The sequence below is a fragment of the Hyperolius riggenbachi genome, chromosome 9 (assembly GCF_040937935.1).
Source record: "Hyperolius riggenbachi isolate aHypRig1 chromosome 9, aHypRig1.pri, whole genome shotgun sequence".
In the NCBI taxonomy this organism is placed as follows: Eukaryota; Metazoa; Chordata; class Amphibia; order Anura; family Hyperoliidae; genus Hyperolius; species Hyperolius riggenbachi.
The window spans coordinates 4107493-4130153 of NC_090654.1; the positions used below are offsets into that span (position 1 = coordinate 4107493).

Here is a 22661-nt window from a genome sequence, read left to right on the forward strand (position 1 = left end):
GCCTATATTTGTTACCAGCCATTGCAGAAGCTGTAGAGAAGTGGAAGGCTGAGAAGGAAGCTCGTCTGGCATCCGGGGAGAAGAATGAAGAGGAGGAGGAAGTCAATATCTATGCAGTGGCAGCTGATGAGGTAACCTCCTATCTATGCGGTGGCAGCTGATGAGGTAACCTCCTATCTATGCGGTGGCAGCTGATGAGGTAACCTCCTATCTATGCGGTGGCAGCTGATGAGCTAACCTCCTATCTATGCAGTGGCAGCTGATGAGGTAACCTCCTATCTATGCGGTGGCAGCTGATGAGGTAACCTCCTATCTATGCAGTGGCAGCTGATGAGGTAACCTATCTATGCAGTGGCAGCTGATGAGGTAACCTCCTATCTATGCGGTGGCAGCTGATGAGGTAACCGCCTATCTATGCAGTGGCAGCTGATGAGCTAACCTCCTATCTATGCGGTGGCAGCTGATGAGGTAACCTCCTATCTATGCAGTTGCAGCTGATGAGGTAACCTCCTATCTATGCGGTGGCAGCTGATGAGGTAACCTCCTATCTATGCGGTGGCAGCTGATGAGGTAACCTATCTATGCAGTGGCAGCTGATGAGGTAACCTCCTATCTATGCAGTGGCAGCTGATGAGGTAACCTCCTATCTATGCAGTGGCAGCTGATGAGGTAACCTCCTATCTATGCAGTGGCAGCTGATGAGGTAACCTCCTATCTATGCAGTGGCAGCTGATGAGGTAACCTCCTATCTATGCAGTGGCAGCTGATGAGGTAACCTCCTATCTATGCAGTGGCAGCTGATGAGGTAACCTATCTATGCAGTGGCAGCTGATGAGGTAACCTCCTATCTATGCGGTGGCAGCTGATGAGGTAACGTCCTATCTATGCGGTGGCAGCTGATGAGGTAACCTCCTATCTATGCAGTGGCAGCTAATGAGGTAACCTCCTATCTATGCAGTGGCAGCTGATGAGGTAACCTCCTATCTATGCAGTGGCAGCTGATGAGGTAACCTATCTATGCAGTGGCAGCTGATGAGGTAACCTCCTATCTATGCAGTGGCAGCTGATGAGGTAACCTCCTATCTATGCAGTGGCAGCTGATGAGGTAACCTCCTATCTATGCAGTGGCAGCTGATGAGGTAACCTCCTATCTATGCAGTGGCAGCTGATGAGGTAACCTCCCATCTATGCGGTGGCAGCTGATGAGGTAACCTCCTATCTATGCGGTGGCAGCTGATGAGGTAACCTCCTATCTATGCGGTGGCAGCTGATGAGGTAACCTCCTATCTATGCAGTGGCAGCTAATGAGGTAACCTCCTATCTATGCAGTGGCAGCTGATGAGGTAACCTCCTATCTATGCAGTGGCAGCTGATGAGGTAACCTATCTATGCAGTGGCAGCTGATGAGGTAACCTATCTATGCAGTGGCAGCTGATGAGGTAACCTCCTATCTATGCAGTGGCAGCTGATGAGGTAACCTATCTATGCAGTGGCAGCTGATGAGGTAACCTCCTATCTATGCAGTGGCAGCTGATGAGGTAACCTCCTATCTATGCAGTGGCAGCTGATGAGGTAACCTCCTATCTATGCAGTGGCAGCTGATGAGGTAACCTCCTATCTATGCAGTGGCAGCTGATGAGGTAACCTCCTATCTATGCGGTGGCAGCTGATGAGGTAACCTCCTATCTATGCAGTGGCAGCTGATGAGGTAACCTCCTATCTATGCAGTGGCAGCTGATGAGGTAACCTATCTATGCAGTGGCAGCTGATGAGGTAACCTCCTATCTATGCGGTGGCAGCTGATGAGGTAACCTCCTATCTATGCAGTGGCAGCTGATGAGGTAACCTCCTATCTATGCAGTTGCAGCTGATGAGGTAACCTCCTATCTATGCAGTTGCAGCTGATGAGGTAACCTCCTATCTATGCAGTGGCAGCTGATGAGGTAACCTCCTATCTATGCAGTTGCAGCTGATGAGGTAACCTCCTATCTATGCAGTGGCAGCTGATGAGGTAACCTATCTATGCAGTGGCAGCTGATGAGGTAACCTCCTATCTATGCAGTGGCAGCTGATGAGGTAACCTATCTATGCAGTGGCAGCTGATGAGGTAACCTCCTATCTATGCGGTGGCAGCTGATAAGGTAACCTCCTATCTATGCAGTGGCAGCTGATGAGGTAACCTCCTATCTATGCAGTGGCAGCTGATGAGGTAACCTATCTATGCAGTGGCAGCTGATGAGGTAACCTCCTATCTATGCGGTGGCAGCTGATGAGGTAACCTCCTATCTATGTAGTGGCAGCTGATGAGGTAACCTCCTATCTATGCAGTTGCAGCTGATGAGGTAACCTCCTATCTATGCAGTTGCAGCTGATGAGGTAACCTCCTATCTATGCAGTGGCAGCTGATGAGGTAACCTCCTATCTATGCAGTTGCAGCTGATGAGGTAACCTCCTATCTATGCAGTTGCAGCTGATGAGGTAACCTCCTATCTATGTGGTGGCAGCTGATGAGGTAACCTCCTATCTATGCAGTTGCAGCTGATGAGGTAACCTCCTATCTATGCAGTGGCAGCTGATGAGGTAACCTCCTATCTATGCAGTGGCAGCTGATGAGGTAACCTCATATCTATGCGGTGGCAGCTGATGAGGTAGGCAGCTGATGAGGTAACCTCCTATCTATGTGGTGGCAGCTGATGAGGTAACCTCCTATCTATGCAGTGGCAGCTGATGAGGTAACCTCCTATCTATGTGGTGGCAGCTGATGAGGTAACCTATCTATGCGGTGGCAGCTGATGAGGTAACCTCCTATCTATGCGGTGGCAGCTGATGAGGTAACCTCCTATCTATGTGGTGGCAGCTGATGAGGTAACCTCCTATCTATGCAGTGGCAGCTGATGAGGTAACCTCCTATCTATGCAGTGGCAGCTGATGAGGTAACCTCCTATCTATGCAGTGGCAGCTGATGAGGTAACCTCCTATCTATGCAGTGGCAGCTGATGAGGTAACCTATCTATGCGGTGGCAGCTGATGAGGTAACCTCCTATCTATGCGGTGGCAGCTGATGAGGTAACCTCCTATCTATGTGGTGGCAGCTGATGAGGTAACCTCCTATATATGCGGTGGCAGCTGATGAGGTAACCTCCTATGTATGCGGCGGCAGCTGATGATGTAACCTCCTATCTATGCAGCGGCAGCTGATGAGGTAACCTCCTATCTATGCAGCGGCAGCTGATGAGGTAACCTCCTATCTATGCAGTGGCAGCTGATGAGGTAACCTCCTATCTATGCAGTTGCAGCTGATGAGGTAACCTCCTATCTATGCAGCGGCAGCTGATGAGGTAACCTCCTATCTATGCAGCGGCAGCTGATGAGGTAACCTCCTATCTATGCAGTGGCAGCTGATGAGGTAACCTCCTATCTATGCAGTGGCAGCTGATGAGGTAACCTCCTATCTATGCAGTTGCAGCTGATGAGGTAACCTCCTATCTATGCAGTGGCAGCTGATGAGGTAACCTCCTATCTATGCAGTTGCAGCTGATGAGGTAACCTCCTATCTATGCGGTGGCAGCTGATGAGGTAACCTCCTATCTATGCAGTGGCAGCTGATGAGGTAACCTCCTATCTATGCAGTGGCAGCTGATGAGGTAACCTCCTATCTATGCAGTGGCAGCTGATGAGGTAACCTCCTATCTATGCAGTGGCAGCTGATGAGGTAACCTCCTATCTATGCAGTGGCAGCTGATGAGGTAACCTATCTATGCAGTGGCAGCTGATGAGGTAACCTCCTATCTATGCAGTGGCAGCTGATGAGGTAACCTCCTATCTATGCGGTGGCAGCTGATGAGGTAACCTATCTATGCAGTGGCAGCTGATGAGGTAACCTCCTATCTATGCGGTGGCAGCTGATGAGGTAACCTATCTATGCAGTGGTAGCTGATGAGGTAACCTCCTATCTAAGCAGTGGCAGCTGATGAGGTAACCTCCTATCTATGCGGTGGCAGCTGATGAGGTAACCTATCTATGCAGTGGCAGCTGATGAGGTAACCTCCTATCTATGCAGTAGCAGCTGATGAGGTAACCTCCTATCTATGCAGTGGCAGCTGATGAGGTAACCTATCTATGCAGTGGCAGCTGATGAGGTAACCTCCTATCTATGCAGTGGCAGCTGATGAGGTAACCTCCTATCTATGCGGTGGCAGCTGATGAGGTAACCTCCTATCTATGTGGTGGCAGCTGATGAGGCAACCTATCTATGCAGTGGCAGCTGATGAGGTAACCTCCTATCTATGCGGTGGCAGCTGATGAGGTAACCTCCTATCTATGCGGTGGCAGCTGATGAGGTAACCTATCTATGCAGTGGCAGCTGATGAGGTAACCTCCTATCTATGCAGTGGCAGCTGATGAGGTAACCTCCTATCTATGCGGTGGCAGCTGATGAGGTAACCTCCTATCTATGCGGTGGCAGCTGATGAGGTAACCTCCTATCTATGTGGTGGCAGCTGATGAGGTAACCTATCTATGCAGTGGCAGCTGATGAGGTAACCTCCTATCTATGCAGTGGCAGCTGATGAGGTAACCTCCTATCTATGCGGTGGCAGCTGATGAGGTAACCTATCTATGCAGTGGCAGCTGATGAGGTAACCTCCTATCTATGCAGTGGCAGCTGATGAGGTAACCTCCTATCTATGCAGTGGCAGCTGATGAGGTAACCTCCTATCTATGCAGTGGCAGCTGATGAGGTAACCTCCTATCTATGCAGTGGCAGCTGATGAGGTAACCTCCTATCTATGCAGTGGCAGCTGATGAGGTAACCTCCTATCTATGCAGTGGCAGCTGATGAGGTAACCTCCTATCTATGCAGTGGCAGCTGATGAGGTAACCTCCTATCTATGCAGTGGCAGCTGATGAGGTAACCTCCTATCTATGCAGTGGCAGCTGATGAGGTAACCTCCTATCTATGCAGTGGCAGCTGATGAGGTAACCTCCTATCTATGCAGTGGCAGCTGATGAGGTAACCTCCTATCTATGCAGTGGCAGCTGATGAGGTAACCTATCTATGCGGTGGCAGCTGATGAGGTAACCTCCTATCTATGCGGTGGCAGCTGATGAGGTAACCTCCTATCTATGCAGTGGCAGCTGATGAGGTAACCTCCTATCTATGCAGTTGCAGCTGATGAGGTAACCTCCTATCTATGCAGTGGCAGCTGATGAGGTAACCTCCTATCTATGCAGTGGCAGCTGATGAGGTAACCTCCTATCTATGCATTGGCAGCTGATGAGGTAACCTCCTATCTATGCAGTGGCAGCTGATGAGGTAACCTCCTATCTATGCAGTGGCAGCTGATGAGGTAACCTCCTATCTATGCAGTGGCAGCTGATGAGGTAACCTATCTATGCGGTGGCAGCTGATGAGGTAACCTCCTATCTATGCGGTGGCAGCTGATGAGGTAACCTCCTATCTATGCAGTGGCAGCTGATGAGGTAACTTCCTATCTATGCAGTGGCAGCTGATGAGGTAACCTCCTATCTATGCAGTGGCAGCTGATGAGGTAACCTCCTATCTATGCAGTGGCAGCTGATGAGGTAACCTATCTATGCAGTGGCAGCTGATGAGGTAACCTCCTATCTATGCGGTGGCAGCTGATGAGGTAACCTCCTATCTATGCAGTGGCAGCTGATGAGGTAACCTCCTATCTATGCAGTGGCAGCTGATGAGGTAACCTCCTATCTATGCAGTTGCAGCTGATGAGGTAACCTCCTATCTATGCAGTTGCAGCTGATGAGGTAACCTCCTATCTATGCAGTGGCAGCTGATGAGGTAACCTCCTATCTATGCAGTTGCAGCTGATGAGGTAACCTCCTATCTATGCAGTGGCAGCTGATGAGGTAACCTATCTATGCAGTGGCAGCTGATGAGGTAACCTATCTATGCAGTGGCAGCTGATGAGGTAACCTATCTATGCAGTGGCAGCTGATGAGGTAACCTCCTATCTATGCGGTGGCAGCTGATGAGGTAACCTCCTATCTATGCAGTGGCAGCTGATGAGGTAACCTCCTATCTATGCAGTTGCAGCTGATGAGGTAACCTCCTATCTATGCAGTTGCAGCTGATGAGGTAACCTCCTATCTATGCGGTGGCAGCTGATGAGGTAACCTCCTATCTATGCGGTGGCAGCTGATGAGGTAACCTCCTATCTATGCAGTGGCAGCTGATGAGGTAACCTCCTATCTATGCAGTGGCAGCTGATGAGGTAACCTCCTATCTATGCAGTTGCAGCTGATGAGGTAACCTCCTATCTATGCAGTTGCAGCTGATGAGGTAACCTCCTATCTATGCAGTTGCAGCTGATGAGGTAACCTCCTATCTATGCAGTGGCAGCTGATGAGGTAACCTCCTATCTATGCGGTGGCAGCTGATGAGGTAACCTCCTATCTATGCAGTGGCAGCTGATGAGGTAACCTCCTATCTATGCAGTGGCAGCTGATGAGGTAACCTATCTATGCGGTGGCAGCTGATGAGGTAACCTATCTATGCGGTGGCAGCTGATGAGGTAACCTCCTATCTATGCGGTGGCAGCTGATGAGGTAACCTCCTATCTATGCGGTGGCAGCTGATGAGGTAACCTCCTATCTATGCAGTGGCAGCTGATGAGGTAACCTCCTATCTATGCAGTGGCAGCTGATGAGGTAACCTCCTATCTATGCAGTGGCAGCTGATGAGGTAACCTATCTATGCAGTGGCAGCTGATGAGGTAACCTCCTATCTATGCAGTGGCAGCTGATGAGGTAACCTCCTATCTATGCAGTGGCAGCTGATGAGGTAACCTCCTATCTATGCAGTGGCAGCTGATGAGGTAACCTCCTATCTATGCAGTTGCAGCTGATGAGGTAACCTCCTATCTATGCAGTTGCAGCTGATGAGGTAACCTCCTATCTATGCAGTGGCAGCTGATGAGGTAACCTCCTATCTATGCAGTGGCAGCTGATGAGGTAACCTATCTATGCAGTGGCAGCTGATGAGGTAACCTCCTATCTATGCGGTGGCAGCTGATGAGGTAACCTCCTATCTATGCAGTGGCAGCTGATGAGGTAACCTCCTATCTATGCAGTGGCAGCTGATGAGGTAACCTATCTATGCAGTGGCAGCTGATGAGGTAACCTCCTATCTATGCGGTGGCAGCTGATGAGGTAACCTCCTATCTATGCAGTGGCAGCTGATGAGATAACCTCCTATCTATGCAGTTGCAGCTGATGAGGTAACCTCCTATCTATGCAGTTGCAGCTGATGAGGTAACCTCCTATCTATGCAGTGGCAGCTGATGAGGTAACCTCCTATCTATGCAGTTGCAGCTGATGAGGTAACCTCCTATCTATGCAGTTGCAGCTGATGAGGTAACCTCCTATCTATGCGGTGGCAGCTGATGAGGTAACCTCCTATCTATGCAGTTGCAGCTGATGAGGTAACCTCCTATCTATGCAGTGGCAGCTGATGAGGTAACCTCCTATCTATGCGGTGGCAGCTGATGAGGTAGGCAGCTGATGAGGTAACCTCCTATCTATGCAGTGGCAGCTGATGAGGTAACCTCCTATCTATGTGGTGGCAGCTGATGAGGTAACCTCCTATCTATGCAGTGGCAGCTGATGAGGTAACCACCTATCTATGTGGTGGCAGCTGATGAGGTAACCTATCTATGCGGTGGCAGCTGATGAGGTAACCTCCTATCTATGCGGTGGCAGCTGATGAGGTAACCTCCTATCTATGTGGTGGCAGCTGATGAGGTAACCTATCTATGCAGTGGCAGCTGATGAGGTAACCTCCTATCTATGCGGTGGCAGCTGATGAGGTAACCTCCTATCTATGCAGTGGCAGCTGATGAGGTAACCTCCTATCTATGCAGTGGCAGCTGATGAGGTAACCTATCTATGCAGTGGCAGCTGATGAGTTAACCTCCTATCTATGCAGTGGCAGCTGATGAGGTAACCTATCTATGCGGTGGCAGCTGATGAGGTAACCTCCTATCTATGTGGTGGCAGCTGATGAGGTAACCTCCTATCTATGCAGTGGCAGCTGATGAGGTAACCTCCTATCTATGTGGTGGCAGCTGATGAGGTAACCTATCTATGCAGTGGCAGCTGATGAGGTAACCTCCTATCTATGCGGTGGCAGCTGATGAGGTAACCTCCTATCTATGCAGTGGCAGCTGATGAGGTAACCTCCTATCTATGCAGTTGCAGCTGATGAGGTAACCTCCTATCTATGCAGTTGCAGCTGATGAGGTAACCTCCTATCTATGCGGTGGCAGCTGATGAGGTAACCTCCTATCTATGCGGTGGCAGCTGATGAGGTAACCTCCTATCTATGCAGTGGCAGCTGATGAGGTAACCTCCTATCTATGCAGTGGCAGCTGATGAGGTAACCTCCTATCTATGCAGTTGCAGCTGATGAGGTAACCTCCTATCTATGCAGTTGCAGCTGATGAGGTAACCTCCTATCTATGCAGTTGCAGCTGATGAGGTAACCTCCTATCTATGCAGTGGCAGCTGATGAGGTAACCTCCTATCTATGCGGTGGCAGCTGATGAGGTAACCTCCTATCTATGCAGTGGCAGCTGATGAGGTAACCTCCTATCTATGCAGTGGCAGCTGATGAGGTAACCTATCTATGCGGTGGCAGCTGATGAGGTAACCTATCTATGCGGTGGCAGCTGATGAGGTAACCTCCTATCTATGCGGTGGCAGCTGATGAGGTAACCTCCTATCTATGCGGTGGCAGCTGATGAGGTAACCTCCTATCTATGCAGTGGCAGCTGATGAGGTAACCTCCTATCTATGCAGTGGCAGCTGATGAGGTAACCTCCTATCTATGCAGTGGCAGCTGATGAGGTAACCTATCTATGCAGTGGCAGCTGATGAGGTAACCTCCTATCTATGCAGTGGCAGCTGATGAGGTAACCTCCTATCTATGCAGTGGCAGCTGATGAGGTAACCTCCTATCTATGCAGTGGCAGCTGATGAGGTAACCTCCTATCTATGCAGTTGCAGCTGATGAGGTAACCTCCTATCTATGCAGTTGCAGCTGATGAGGTAACCTCCTATCTATGCAGTGGCAGCTGATGAGGTAACCTCCTATCTATGCAGTGGCAGCTGATGAGGTAACCTATCTATGCAGTGGCAGCTGATGAGGTAACCTCCTATCTATGCGGTGGCAGCTGATGAGGTAACCTCCTATCTATGCAGTGGCAGCTGATGAGGTAACCTCCTATCTATGCAGTGGCAGCTGATGAGGTAACCTATCTATGCAGTGGCAGCTGATGAGGTAACCTCCTATCTATGCGGTGGCAGCTGATGAGGTAACCTCCTATCTATGCAGTGGCAGCTGATGAGATAACCTCCTATCTATGCAGTTGCAGCTGATGAGGTAACCTCCTATCTATGCAGTTGCAGCTGATGAGGTAACCTCCTATCTATGCAGTGGCAGCTGATGAGGTAACCTCCTATCTATGCAGTTGCAGCTGATGAGGTAACCTCCTATCTATGCAGTTGCAGCTGATGAGGTAACCTCCTATCTATGCGGTGGCAGCTGATGAGGTAACCTCCTATCTATGCAGTTGCAGCTGATGAGGTAACCTCCTATCTATGCAGTGGCAGCTGATGAGGTAACCTCCTATCTATGCGGTGGCAGCTGATGAGGTAGGCAGCTGATGAGGTAACCTCCTATCTATGCAGTGGCAGCTGATGAGGTAACCTCCTATCTATGTGGTGGCAGCTGATGAGGTAACCTCCTATCTATGCAGTGGCAGCTGATGAGGTAACCACCTATCTATGTGGTGGCAGCTGATGAGGTAACCTATCTATGCGGTGGCAGCTGATGAGGTAACCTCCTATCTATGCGGTGGCAGCTGATGAGGTAACCTCCTATCTATGCGGTGGCAGCTGATGAGGTAACCTCCTATCTATGTGGTGGCAGCTGATGAGGTAACCTATCTATGCAGTGGCAGCTGATGAGGTAACATCCTATCTATGCGGTGGCAGCTGATGAGGTAACCTCCTATCTATGCAGTGGCAGCTGATGAGGTAACCTCCTATCTATGCAGTGGCAGCTGATGAGGTAACCTCCTATCTATGCAGTTGCAGCTGATGAGGTAACCTCCTATCTATGCAGTTGCAGCTGATGAGGTAACCTCCTATCTATGCAGTGGCAGCTGATGAGGTAACCTCCTATCTATGCAGTGGCAGCTGATGAGGTAACCTATCTATGCAGTGGCAGCTGATGAGGTAACCTCCTATCTATGCGGTGGCAGCTGATGAGGTAACCTCCTATCTATGCAGTGGCAGCTGATGAGGTAACCTCCTATCTATGCAGTGGCAGCTGATGAGGTAACCTATCTATGCAGTGGCAGCTGATGAGGTAACCTCCTATCTATGCGGTGGCAGCTGATGAGGTAACCTCCTATCTATGCAGTGGCAGCTGATGAGATAACCTCCTATCTATGCAGTTGCAGCTGATGAGGTAACCTCCTATCTATGCAGTTGCAGCTGATGAGGTAACCTCCTATCTATGCAGTGGCAGCTGATGAGGTAACCTCCTATCTATGCAGTTGCAGCTGATGAGGTAACCTCCTATCTATGCAGTTGCAGCTGATGAGGTAACCTCCTATCTATGCGGTGGCAGCTGATGAGGTAACCTCCTATCTATGCAGTTGCAGCTGATGAGGTAACCTCCTATCTATGCAGTGGCAGCTGATGAGGTAACCTCCTATCTATGCGGTGGCAGCTGATGAGGTAGGCAGCTGATGAGGTAACCTCCTATCTATGCAGTGGCAGCTGATGAGGTAACCTCCTATCTATGTGGTGGCAGCTGATGAGGTAACCTCCTATCTATGCAGTGGCAGCTGATGAGGTAACCACCTATCTATGTGGTGGCAGCTGATGAGGTAACCTATCTATGCGGTGGCAGCTGATGAGGTAACCTCCTATCTATGCGGTGGCAGCTGATGAGGTAACCACCTATCTATGTGGTGGCAGCTGATGAGGTAACCTATCTATGCGGTGGCAGCTGATGAGGTAACCTCCTATCTATGCGGTGGCAGCTGATGAGGTAACCTATCTATGCAGTGGCAGCTGATGAGTTAACCTCCTATCTATGCAGTGGCAGCTGATGAGGTAACCTATCTATGCGGTGGCAGCTGATGAGGTAACCTCCTATCTATGTGGTGGCAGCTGATGAGGTAACCTCCTATCTATGCAGTGGCAGCTGATGAGGTAACCTCCTATCTATGTGGTGGCAGCTGATGAGGTAACCTATCTATGCAGTGGCAGCTGATGAGGTAACCTCCTATCTATGCGGTGGCAGCTGATGAGGTAACCTCCTATCTATGCAGTGGCAGCTGATGAGGTAACCTCCTATCTATGCAGTGGCAGCTGATGAGGTAACCGCCAGCTCTGAATCCTCTCTGAGGACATGGAGGCCCATACGCAATTCACTATTTCTCCTACATTTTCTCTGAGGCGATAATTTCTCATCTTCTGTTTAAAATACCTTTTCATCACTCTGCAACTGAAAACACAGTCATGGCCGAAATTGTTGGCACCCCACCTATGTATTGCACTGTCCACATTTTGATTTTAGTGACTTTTCTATAGTTAAAAAAGAGAAGATCCTTTTTAGGATTTTCCATTTTTTCTGTGTCTATCTTGAAGCCAATCCTGACATCATTTCCTCCTTGTGTGACCCTCACTGATAAGAAATTCTTGCTCTCAGAAGCCATTTTCTGCTAGGAAAGTGGTTTAAAGTTGGAATTTCTTATCAGTGAGGGTCACATTGTTGTCACTTCCTGTCTGAGTCAGGACATAGTCAGCCACTTACATACCTTATATTTAACTCTTTCAGAGAAAGAAAAAAAGGAACACAGCCTAGTTATTTGTGTGCTAGGCACTGTACATACACACGTCTATCTCATCATGTCACATGTCACCTCGGGTGTACTTTAAGTCTGAGGGGAAAGTAACAAAGAAAAGAAAACCCAGCATGCTCTGCAACTTCCTTTGTGCAGCAGATGTACCAAATAAGAGCCAGAGGGACCCCACTGCTGATGCAGATAAAAAGGCAGTTTGCCAAAATGTACTTGAGTGAGTCAAAATCCTTCTGGGAAAACGTCTTGTGAGACCAGGATAAAGCTTTTAGGTAAAGTACAACATCCTATTGTTTACCGAAAATGGAATGAGGCCTACAAAGCAAAGACGCAGTACCTACTGTGAAATATGGTGGAGGTGCAATGATGTTTTGGGGTTGCTTTGCTGCCTCTGGCACTGAGTTCTTTGAATGTGTGCAAGGCATCATGAAATCTGAGAATTATCAAATGATTTTGGGTCACACTGTAGAGCCCAGTGTCAGAAAGCTGGCTCTGCGTCAGAGATCTTGGGTCTTCCAGCAGGACAATGACCCCAAACATATGTCTAAAAGCACCCAGAAATGGATGGCAACAAAGCGCTGGAGAGTTCTGAAGTGGCCAGCGATGAGTCCAGATCTAAATCCCACTGAACACCTGTGGAGAGATTTTAAAATGTTGGGAAAAGTCGCCCTTCCAATAAGCGAGACCTTGAGCAGTTTTCAGAGGCAGAGTGGTCCAAAATTCCGGGTGAGAGGTGTAAGGAGCTTATTGATGGTTATAGGAAGCGGCTGATTTCAGTTATGTTTTCTAAAGGTTGTGCAACCAAATCTTAAGTTGACGGTGCCAATAATTAGCCCATTTTTGGAGTTTCGTGTGACATTATGTCCAATTTGCTTTTTTTCCTCCCTTTTTGTTTTGTTCCAATACACACAAAGTGAGCAAACATGTGTATAGCAAAACATGTTACTGCAATACTTTTCAGTGATAAATACTTGATTTTCTGGGAAATTTTCTGGGTTTCCAACAATTTCGGCCATGACTGTATCAAAAAGTAGGTAGAAAGTACTGTCAAAATTATTTTGACTATTTTCTTGCTTGCTGGTTATTTAAAACCAGCTGGTTATTTTATGGAAGAATTGTAAAAATATCACCTAGGTGACAACTCAGGAGAAAACGTTATTTGCATGCAGGCCACAGTTGTGCTCCGATAGCATGGTAACGTTTTCTGACAATCCTTTAGTTGTTAAAAATGCACTTAGTAGTGAGGCGATATCACACTTAACAAGGGCTATTGGCTGCTTGATGGGTCTGCGCCCCTTTGCTGTGTCTGCGTCCCTTTGCTGTGTCTGCGTCCCTCTGCTGTGTCTGCGTCCCTCTGCTGTGTCTGCGTCCCTCTGCTGTGTCTGCGTCTGTCAGCTGTGTCTGCGTCTGTCAGCTGTGTCTGCGTCCCTCTGCTGTGTCTGCGTCCCTCTGCTGTGTCTGCGTCCCTCTGCTGTGTCTGCGTCCGTCAGCTGTGTCTGCGTCCGTCAGCTGTGTCTGCGTCCGTCAGCTGTGTCTGCGTCCGTCAGCTGTGTCTGCGTCCGTCAGCTGTGTCTGCGTCCCTCTGCTGTGTCTGCGTCCCTCTGCTGTGTCTGCGTCCCTCTGCTGTGTCTGCGTCCCTCTGCTGTGTCTGCGTCCGTCAGCTGTGTCTGCGTCCGTCAGCTGTGTCTGAGTCCGTCAGCTGTGTCTGAGTCCGTCAGCTGTGTCTGAGTCCGTCAGCTGTGTCTGAGTCCGTCAGCTGTGTCTGAGTCCGTCAGCTGTGTCTGCGTCCGTCAGGTGTGTCTGCGTCCGTCAGCTGTGTCTGCGTCCCTCTGCTGTGTCTGCGTCCCTCTGCTGTGTCTGCGTCCCTCTGCTGTGTCTGCGTCCCTCTGCTGTGTCTGCGTCCCTCTGCTGTGTCTGCGTCCCTCTGCTGTGTCTGCGTCCGTCAGCTGTGTCTGAGTCCCTCTGCTGTGTCTGCGTCCGTCAGCTGTGTCTGCGTCCCTCTGCTGTGTCTGCGTCCCTCTGCTGTGTCTGCGTCCCTCTGCTGTGTCTGCGTCCCTCTGCTGTGTCTGCGTCCCTCTGCTGTGTCTGCGTCCGTCAGCTGTGTCTGAGTCCCTCTGCTGTGTCTGCGTCCCTCTGCTGTGTCTGCGTCCGTCAGCTGTGTCTGAGTCCGTCAGCTGTGTCTGCGTCCGTCAGCTGTGTCTGCGTCCGTCAGCTGTGTCTGCGTCCGTCAGCTGTGTCTGCGTCCCTCTGCTGTGTCTGCGTCCCTCTGCTGTGTCTGCGTCCCTCTGCTGTGTCTGCGTCCCTCTGCTGTGTCTGCGTCCGTCAGCTGTGTCTGCGTCCGTCAGCTGTGTCTGCGTCCGTCAGCTGTGTCTGCGTCCGTCAGCTGTGTCTGCGTCCGTCAGCTGTGTCTGCGTCCGTCAGCTGTGTCTGCGTCCGTCAGCTGTGTGTGCGTCCGTCAGCTGTGTGTGCGTCCGTCAGCTGTGTGTGCGTCCGTCAGCTGTGTGTGCGTCCGTCAGCTGTGTGTGCGTCCGTCAGCTGTGTGTGCGTCCGTCAGCTGTGTGTGCGTCCGTCAGCTGTGTGTGCGTCCGTCAGCTGTGTGTGCGTCCGTCAGCTGTGTCTGCGTCCGTCAGCTGTGTCTGCGTCCGTCAGCTGTGTCTGCGTCCGTCAGCTGTGTCTGCGTCCCTCTGCTGTGTCTGCGTCCGTCAGCTGTGTCTGAGTCCCTCTGCTGTGTCTGCGTCCGTCAGCTGTGTGTGCGTCCGTCAGCTGTGTGTGCGTCCGTCAGCTGTGTGTGCGTCCGTCAGCTGTGTGTGCGTCCGTCAGCTGTGTGTGCGTCCGTCAGCTGTGTGTGCGTCCGTCAGCTGTGTGTGCGTCCGTCAGCTGTGTGTGCGTCCGTCAGCTGTGTCTGCGTCCGTCAGCTGTGTCTGCGTCCGTCAGCTGTGTCTGAGTCCGTCAGCTGTGTGTGCGTCCGTCAGCTGTGTGTGCGTCCGTCAGCTGTGTGTGCGTCCGTCAGCTGTGTGTGCGTCCCTCTGCTGTGTGTGCGTCCCTCTGCTGTGTCTGCGTCCCTCTGCTGTGTCTGCGTCCCTCTGCTGTGTCTGCGTCCCTCTGCTGTGTCTGCGTCCCTCTGCTGTGTCTGCGTACCTCTGCTGTGTCTGAGTCCGTCAGCTGTGGCTGCGTCCGTCTCCTGTGCCTGCTGTGCCTACGTCCATCTGCATCCGTCTGCTGCGCCCACGTGAATGTTTGATCTCTTGCTCTGTGATCACGGTGGGTTGCAGCTGCACAGACCTGGCCCTCCTATTTCTTCCACGCGCCCTACTCATGGTGTGAGGTCACCTGACGGGCGCTGTGTGATTAAACAGATTGAGACAGCGTCCATGAAATTACCGCGTGCTCACATAAACATTGCCCAATCTCTATTGATATCTGCTGATTGTTGAGCAACATTGTGCTTTTTATGTTTTGAATCTCTCCTGCCAGGTAGAACCAGAGGCTTGTATTTCTGATCAAATAAATTCCTGTATGTAACATGTATGTGTCTGTTTATGAAGGTGGCGATCTCCAGGAAAATTACTTCTGGTGATATGGTGTATTAAAGGGAGTGAAGTTAAAACAAAATAAAAAACCGGGTACTCACCTAAGGAGAGGGGAGGCTCTGGGACCTATAGATCCCCAGGTAGCAGTCCACGAACGATGGGGCGGAGACTGCTCACTTCCACCGCTGATTGCCGAAGCCTCCCGCAGCGGCAGAGAGAGCAGTCTCTGACCCATTGATCGTGGACTGCTAACGTGGGAGCCTGCGGCATTTCACAAGCTGGTCAGTAAGATCAGCTGTTTGCTGCCCTCTTACATGCAGTAATGCTTAGTGAATGCCTGGTTCCTGGACTGACCTGTGTCTTCTGCTGTGTTTCAGTCTGGCGAGGACAGTGACGCCGATAAAGAAGGGGAAGAGGGACAGCAAACGTTTATCGCTCACGTCCCGGTGCCGTCTCAGAAAGAGGTAAGCGGAAGGATTCTGATGGTTTTACGAACATCCATTAAATCGGATGCCTGCTGAAGTGTGATGTGTGCTACCTGATCAGCCAAGGAATTACTGTACACCTTGATAAACTTAAAGTGGGCCCAAATTAAAAATACAAGATTTCAGAAATAAAATATTTTTTCTAACTTATAATAATAAATATTTTTTCAGCTGCACGATGACAAATATAAAATATTTTACAGTTAATAGAGGAACCCCTCCCTTCCTTTCATATTTCCGGGACAGAATCCGGCAGACTGGTGGAGGAGATAAAAAACAAAACACAGGCTGCTACTGATGATGTCACAGGGGAGGTGATCTCAGCTTGTGGGAGATCTCACATAGACGACGCCCCTGTGAGGGAGGGGAGCTGAAGACAAACATACCCATGATCTAACACCTCCTACTAAGCTCAGAAGTAATGGCTGCCACCTGTATTACCCTAGTTATGGAAAGAGAAGGGGGAAAAGCATGCACTGAAATGCTCATAGGCTTGCAGGAGTGTTTATTATCTTTGTATGTGTCAGAGTGTTGCAACTATATATTTTGAATTAAAAAAAAATGTTTGGTTTGGGTCCGCTTTAAAAAAATTCTAGATGCCTGGTAGCCCTGCTGATCTACTTGGCTGCTGTAGTGACTGAATCACACACCTGGAACAAGCATGCAGCTAATCCAGTCTGACTTCAGTCAGAGCACCTGATCTGCTGCATGCTTGTTCAGGGGCTATGGCTAAAGTTGCCCACAGTTCTAGAGATATATGGACAGATCGAAATATTTCAGGAATTAAGCCTTGTGACGCCGCCTGCTTTGCTGCGCCTCCCGGTGCCTTGTGCATTATAGTATCTCACCTGTTCAGCCACCGCGAGTCCACCTGCTTCTCTTCTGCATAGTCCTGTCCCACGTGACCGCCGCATGTAGCATGTGTATGACGTCACACGTACGCCAGTCCCAAGGCGGGACCCGGATATGCGGAGCAGGTGGACTCGGAGCGGCCGGACAGGTGAGATATAATGCCCGAGCCCCGGGGGGCTGATAATGTTCTGGGGGGGGGGGGGCGGCGGCGGCTTGGGGTCCCGTCGCATTTATCGGTTGTGAGATCGCACACGGTTATGTCGGCCTGAGGTTTTCCAGCATGTCTGATCGATGCATTCGACTGGTGCCCGATGCTTGTTGCTGCACCGATTATTATTATTATTATTATTATTATTTCCGATTTAATAATAACCAAATCAGATGGTTGATCAACAGCAAAACTGGCAGATATATGGCCACCTTTAAATGTATTAGAGGCAGAAGATCAGCAGGACAGCCAGGCAATCTGCATTTAAAGGAATTAAATATGGCAGCCTCCATATCCCCCTCACTTCAGGTTCCCTTTAATGCTGTGGATTGATTATATAAGATATTTTCTTTCCAGCAGAATGATCTCATTGAAAATAGTAATTTGCTAAAGTTTTCCCCACTGCGGGCATATGAAGTCATTTCTGATGTGTGCTTTGTGTGTGCTTTATGCGCTTGGCATTCTTACACAGCGGATGGAAGCTGAATAAATATTTGTTGTGGATGAGGTCGCCATAGTGAGTCGTGTCGCCTCCGGTCAGCTAATCTTAATTTTCACTAAATCTGGCCGACCTGCAGTGCGTGATTTCTGACCTCTCAGATGAGCCGGATGGAGGAAATTATAAAAAGCTTTTCCTCTACTTATTTTTTGTGTGCTAGAAAGTAGAAAGTTATGCGAATAGCTCCATAAACCAGCTGGATTGGGTATCGAGTAGGACTAACATTTTGTAGATATAGCAGCCAGTTTATTTATAGGCTTGCCAGTGCTCCAGCCCATATTATTAGCAATATTTTATTTCTTACATTTCCTTGCTACTAATTAGCACTGCTGTAATGTGTATTTATGGACACTTGTCACTAGGGGGCAGTGTGACACAATAATAGAGGACTTCTGCTTTCAGTTTCTATATTTTCTGCTAGCAGAGAGACATCAAAGCATTCCAAGTATTTACAGCACAACTAGTTCTGGCTGAGGTGAAAAGCAGCTTACTGATCTCACACGAGATGACTCTACTGAAGCTACTAATGGGTTACAGAATTTGTCAGCATGATGATCTGAATCCACGTTTGTCGCGCTCTTTGCATACTGACCGGTCTCTCTCCTCCTCTGCAGATCGAGGAAGCTCTGATCAGACGGAAGAAGATGGAACTACTGGAGAAATACGCCAGCGAGGCACTGATGGCGCAGAGCGAGGACGCCAAGCGACTGTTGGGCGTATAGCGCTGTATATACTGGCCTCACCCCTGTACATTCTCCCTGTTTTCTTACACTTTGTACATAAACGCAAGAGAGTAAAATATAGACTGATTTTTGTACAGCCTGGTGTGACGTTTACCTTATTAGACACAGAACGACCGTATTCTGCTGATGGAGATAACGGTGCTCATACACTTATCAATCTTCCAGCTCGATTCCCTGCAGATTCAGCCGATGTGCAAATAATCGATTCCCTAAAAATGTCAGATCGATAAAATTTTGGCCGATTTTTACCAAAAATCAATCAGATGCAGTGATCGGACAGGATGGATGAACTAGGTGGATTGGGGCTGGAGTGGGGGTTAGATCGACAGCCTGTAGAGAGGAATTGATCGCTGTGGTGATCTATAAGTGTATGGCCAGCTTAAAGTGACACGGAAGAAAAAATAAACGATATAATGTATTGTATGTGTAGTACAGCTAAGAATATAGACAGTAGTAGCAGCAAAGAAAAGAATCTCATATTGTTTCCAGTACAGGAAGAGTTGAGAAACTTCAGTTATCTATGCAAAAGAGCTTCTCTAAAGGGGCCCATACACCTAACGATTTTCCCGCCGATATACAGCAGATTCGATCACAGTGATATCGTTGCGCAAACGCTGACAAAACGATCGATTTCCCTCCGAAATCAATCGTTCCCGCCGATCCGTCCGTGCGGAAGATTTTGCTCGATCGCCGGCGGGTCCGGAGTGCGTCGATAGCGGCGTTCGACGACCGACGCTAGTTGCAATACATGACCTGATCCGGCCGGTGCGTATCCCCGCTGTCTTCTTCTCCGCGCTGGGCTCTGAGTCCGGCTGGCTTCACTGAACTTCCTGTCCCGGCAGGAAGTTTAAACAGTAGAGCGCCCTCTACTGTTTAAACTTCCGACCGGACAGGAAATCCAGTAAAGCCAGCCGGACTCAGAGCCCAGCGCGGAGAAGAAGACAGCGGAGACCGGGGGACTTGTGCCGGCCGGATCAGGTAATGTATAGCTGGCGGGGGGGAGTGGCAGCTTCACAGATTGTGATCGGTTTCATGCTGAAATCGGTTCACAATCTGTTTGCAGTAAAGGCGGCCATACCATCCCTCTCTGATCAGATTCGATCAGAGAGGGATCTATCTGTTGGTCGATCTGATGGCAAATAAACCAGTGTATGGCTACCTTAAGCTCTCCGACCAAACTTTGGAACTTGATCAAGTGAAAAGTCCAGGTTAGTACACCGTTTCAAAATGCAGAATGCTTCAATGTATTGCTTCATAACCACATGGACATTGGACAAGTGTTCATGTGCTTATGAAGCAATACATTGAAGCATTCTGCATTTTTAAACGGTGTGCTCACCTGGACTTTTCACTTGATCATTGAGATCCCGGACGCTTGGGCTCAGCACCCACAGGGTAAGGCACCCACACCTTGGGCATGGTGTGCCACCTTCTGCAACACAATTGTATTCAACTTTGGAACTTGGGTTGGCTACAGTGCTGTTTTCTGGAGCGCTTATACATCAAAGAAATGTCAGAGACAGTTAGATAAGATCTTACTGCAGGGAAGTTCAATGGATCATTAGCTCTGCTCTGTTTCATAGTTTAAAATACAGAGTATGGCTTGTAATTGCAAATATGACAGAATGATGCAATCTTATAAAAAAAAAAGCTATATAACTGAAAATAAAAATATGAGAATATATTCTTTGCTACTAACGTGCTATTGATTATACGTACTACACATACAATTCATTATATCATTTTTTTATTTATTTTTTTTCGATTCTGTGTCACTTTGAGATAAACGTTTACTCATTGCATAATTGTGTTCCTTTCATATAGTTTATAGGGCATTCCTCAAGCCAAATACTTTTTGTTTTGTTTTAATACTCTAATTCCCTATAAACTAAACAAGCCACGCCCACAGCTTTTCCGGTGCTAGGCACTCTCAGATCCAGGTAGCAAGGGCTTATGGGAGCTCAGTCTGGGCAGGAGGAGGAGGTGTTAGTAACCAGAGATTTCAGAGGCAGAGGGAAGGAGGATGGGGAGTGACGTTTTCACAGGCTGAGGGGTGGAGATGCAGAGCAGCTTGCCTGTGTAATGATGACAAGCAGAACATGGCTGCTGTCATTGTATCACAGGAATAAATAATCATATACTGTTGAAGCTGTTTGCAGCTAGACTTAACTTTAGATAAGATATATAGAAAAGTTACTTGTTATAGTTAGTTTTTCATCTCAGATCCGTTTTAAGGCGGTTGGAGCTAGAAGTTTTCTTTTTGTATTCTAGATGTGCCGCCACAACCCGGGTGACTTCTTCCATTCACAAGAGGAAGCAAAATATCCAGAAAGTGACGTGTGGAGAACCGCTATCTATACATTATGGGGTCTGTGTGTAAGGAGCGGTGATCAGAACTCTGGCTCCTGTTATAAAAATCTGATCACTGCGTTCCTAAGGCTGCGATTCTGTTCTGGTCACAGGAGATCAGTGATTGGCTGATGCAGCTGTGAGTCCCGGGAACCGGTGATCTCTGCTCCATGTGAGAGGGATAACGCCCGCTAACCACCAGCAATCATCTGTCAGCGGCCCAGAAACACATTACAGGGAGGACTGCTGCTTCCGGATTTCAATTTTTAAGATAACTAATTTTTTAAAGGACACCTGCAGGGAGACGGATATAGAGCCTGCCATATTTATCTGCTGTTAAACAATGCCAGTTGCCTGGCTGTCCTGCTGATCATCTGCTTCTATTACATTTAGCCACAGCCCCTGAACAAGCATGCAGATCAGGTACTCTGACTGAAGTGTGACTGAATTACCTGCATGCTTGTTTCAGGTGAGTGATTCAGACACTACTGCAGCAGGGCAGCCAGGCAATCTGCATTGTTTAACAGGAAATAAATATGGCAGCCTCCATATACCTCTCACTTCAGGTGTCCTTTAATTTGTGTAATTCAAGTACATTACATGGTGTATGAAAAGTGTGCAGTCTCGTCCCAGCTCTCCCCTCAGCAGTAGATTGCCTAATCACAGTGATCAGTTGCTGGAGCATTGCATAGTGCTGGGAGGGATTGTGTGTGTCTGGAGGTGATTGCATATTGTACAGCTGTGTGTCTGGAGGTGATTGCACATTGTACAGCTGTGTGTCTGGAGGTGATTGCACATTGTACAGCTGTGTGTCTGGAGGTGATTGCACATTGTACAGCTGTGTGTCTGGAGGTGATTGCACATTGTACAGCTGTGTGTCTGGAGGTGATTGCACATTGTACAGCTGTGTGTCTGGAGGTGATTGCACATTGTACAGCTGTGTGTCTGGAGGTGATTGCACATTGTACAGCTGTGTGTCTGGAGGTGATTGCACATTGTACAGCGGTGTGTCTGGAGGTGATTGCACATTGTATAGCGGTGTGTCTGGAGGTGATTGCACATTGTATAGCTGTGTGTCTGGAGGTGATTGCACATTGTATAGCGGTGTGTCTGGAGGTGATTGCACATTGTACAGCTGTGTGTCTGGAGCTGATTGCACATTGTACAGCTGTGTGTCTGGAGGTGATTGCACATTGTACAGCTGTGTGTCTGGAGGTGATTGCACATTGTACAGCGGTGTGTCTGGAGGTGATTGCACATTGTACAGCTGTGTGTCTGGAGGTGATTGCACATTGTATAGCGGTGTGTCTGGAGGTGATTGCACATTGTACAGCTGTGTGTCTGGAGGTGATTGCACATTGTACAGCTGTGTGTCTGGAGGTGATTGCACATTGTATAGCGGTGTGTCTGGAGGTGATTGCACATTGTATAGCTGTGTGTCTGGAGGTGATTGCACATTGTACAGCTGTGTGTCTGGAGGTGATTGCACATTGTACAGCTGTGTGTCTGGAGGTGATTGCACATTGTACAGCTGTGTGTCTGGAGGTGATTGCACATTGTACAGCTGTGTGTCTGGAGGTGATTGCACATTGTACAGCTGTGTGTGGAGGTGATTGCACATTGTACAGCTGTGTGTCTGGAGGTGATTGCACATTGTATAGCGGTGTGTCTGGAGGTGATTGCACATTGTACAGCTGTGTGTCTGGAGGTGATTGCACATTGTACAGCTGTGTGTCTGGAGGTGATTGCACATTGTACAGCTGTGTGTCTGGAGGTGATTGCACATTGTACAGCTGTGTGTCTGGAGGTGATTGCACATTGTACAGCTGTGTGTCTGGAGGTGATTGCACATTGTACAGCTGTGTGTCTGGAGGTGATTGCACATTGTACAGCTGTGTGTCTGGAGGTGATTGCACATTGTACAGCTGTGTGTCTGGAGGTGATTGCACATTGTATAGCGGTGTGTCTGGAGGTGATTGCACATTGTATAGCGGTGTGTCTGGAGGTGATTGCACATTGTATAGCTGTGTGTCTGGAGGTGATTGCACATTGTATAGCGGTGTGTCTGGAGGTGATTGCACAT

At 49.0% G+C, this 22661-nt stretch overlaps 1 protein-coding gene across 1 annotated transcript in view; it reads left to right on the top strand.

Annotated features, from left to right (window-relative positions):
• Positions 1–18305, top strand: part of ISY1 (ISY1 splicing factor homolog) — a 64480-nt gene extending 46175 nt beyond the window's left edge. Inside the window, exons 9-11 of the mRNA XM_068255002.1 lie at positions 19–131; positions 15820–15906; positions 18101–18305. Of these exons, the coding sequence (XP_068111103.1) occupies positions 19–131; positions 15820–15906; positions 18101–18208 (308 nt within the window). The 3' untranslated portion in view covers positions 18209–18305. The remainder of the gene's footprint in view (positions 1–18; positions 132–15819; positions 15907–18100) is intronic.
• Positions 18306–22661: the final 4356 nt, after the last annotated feature.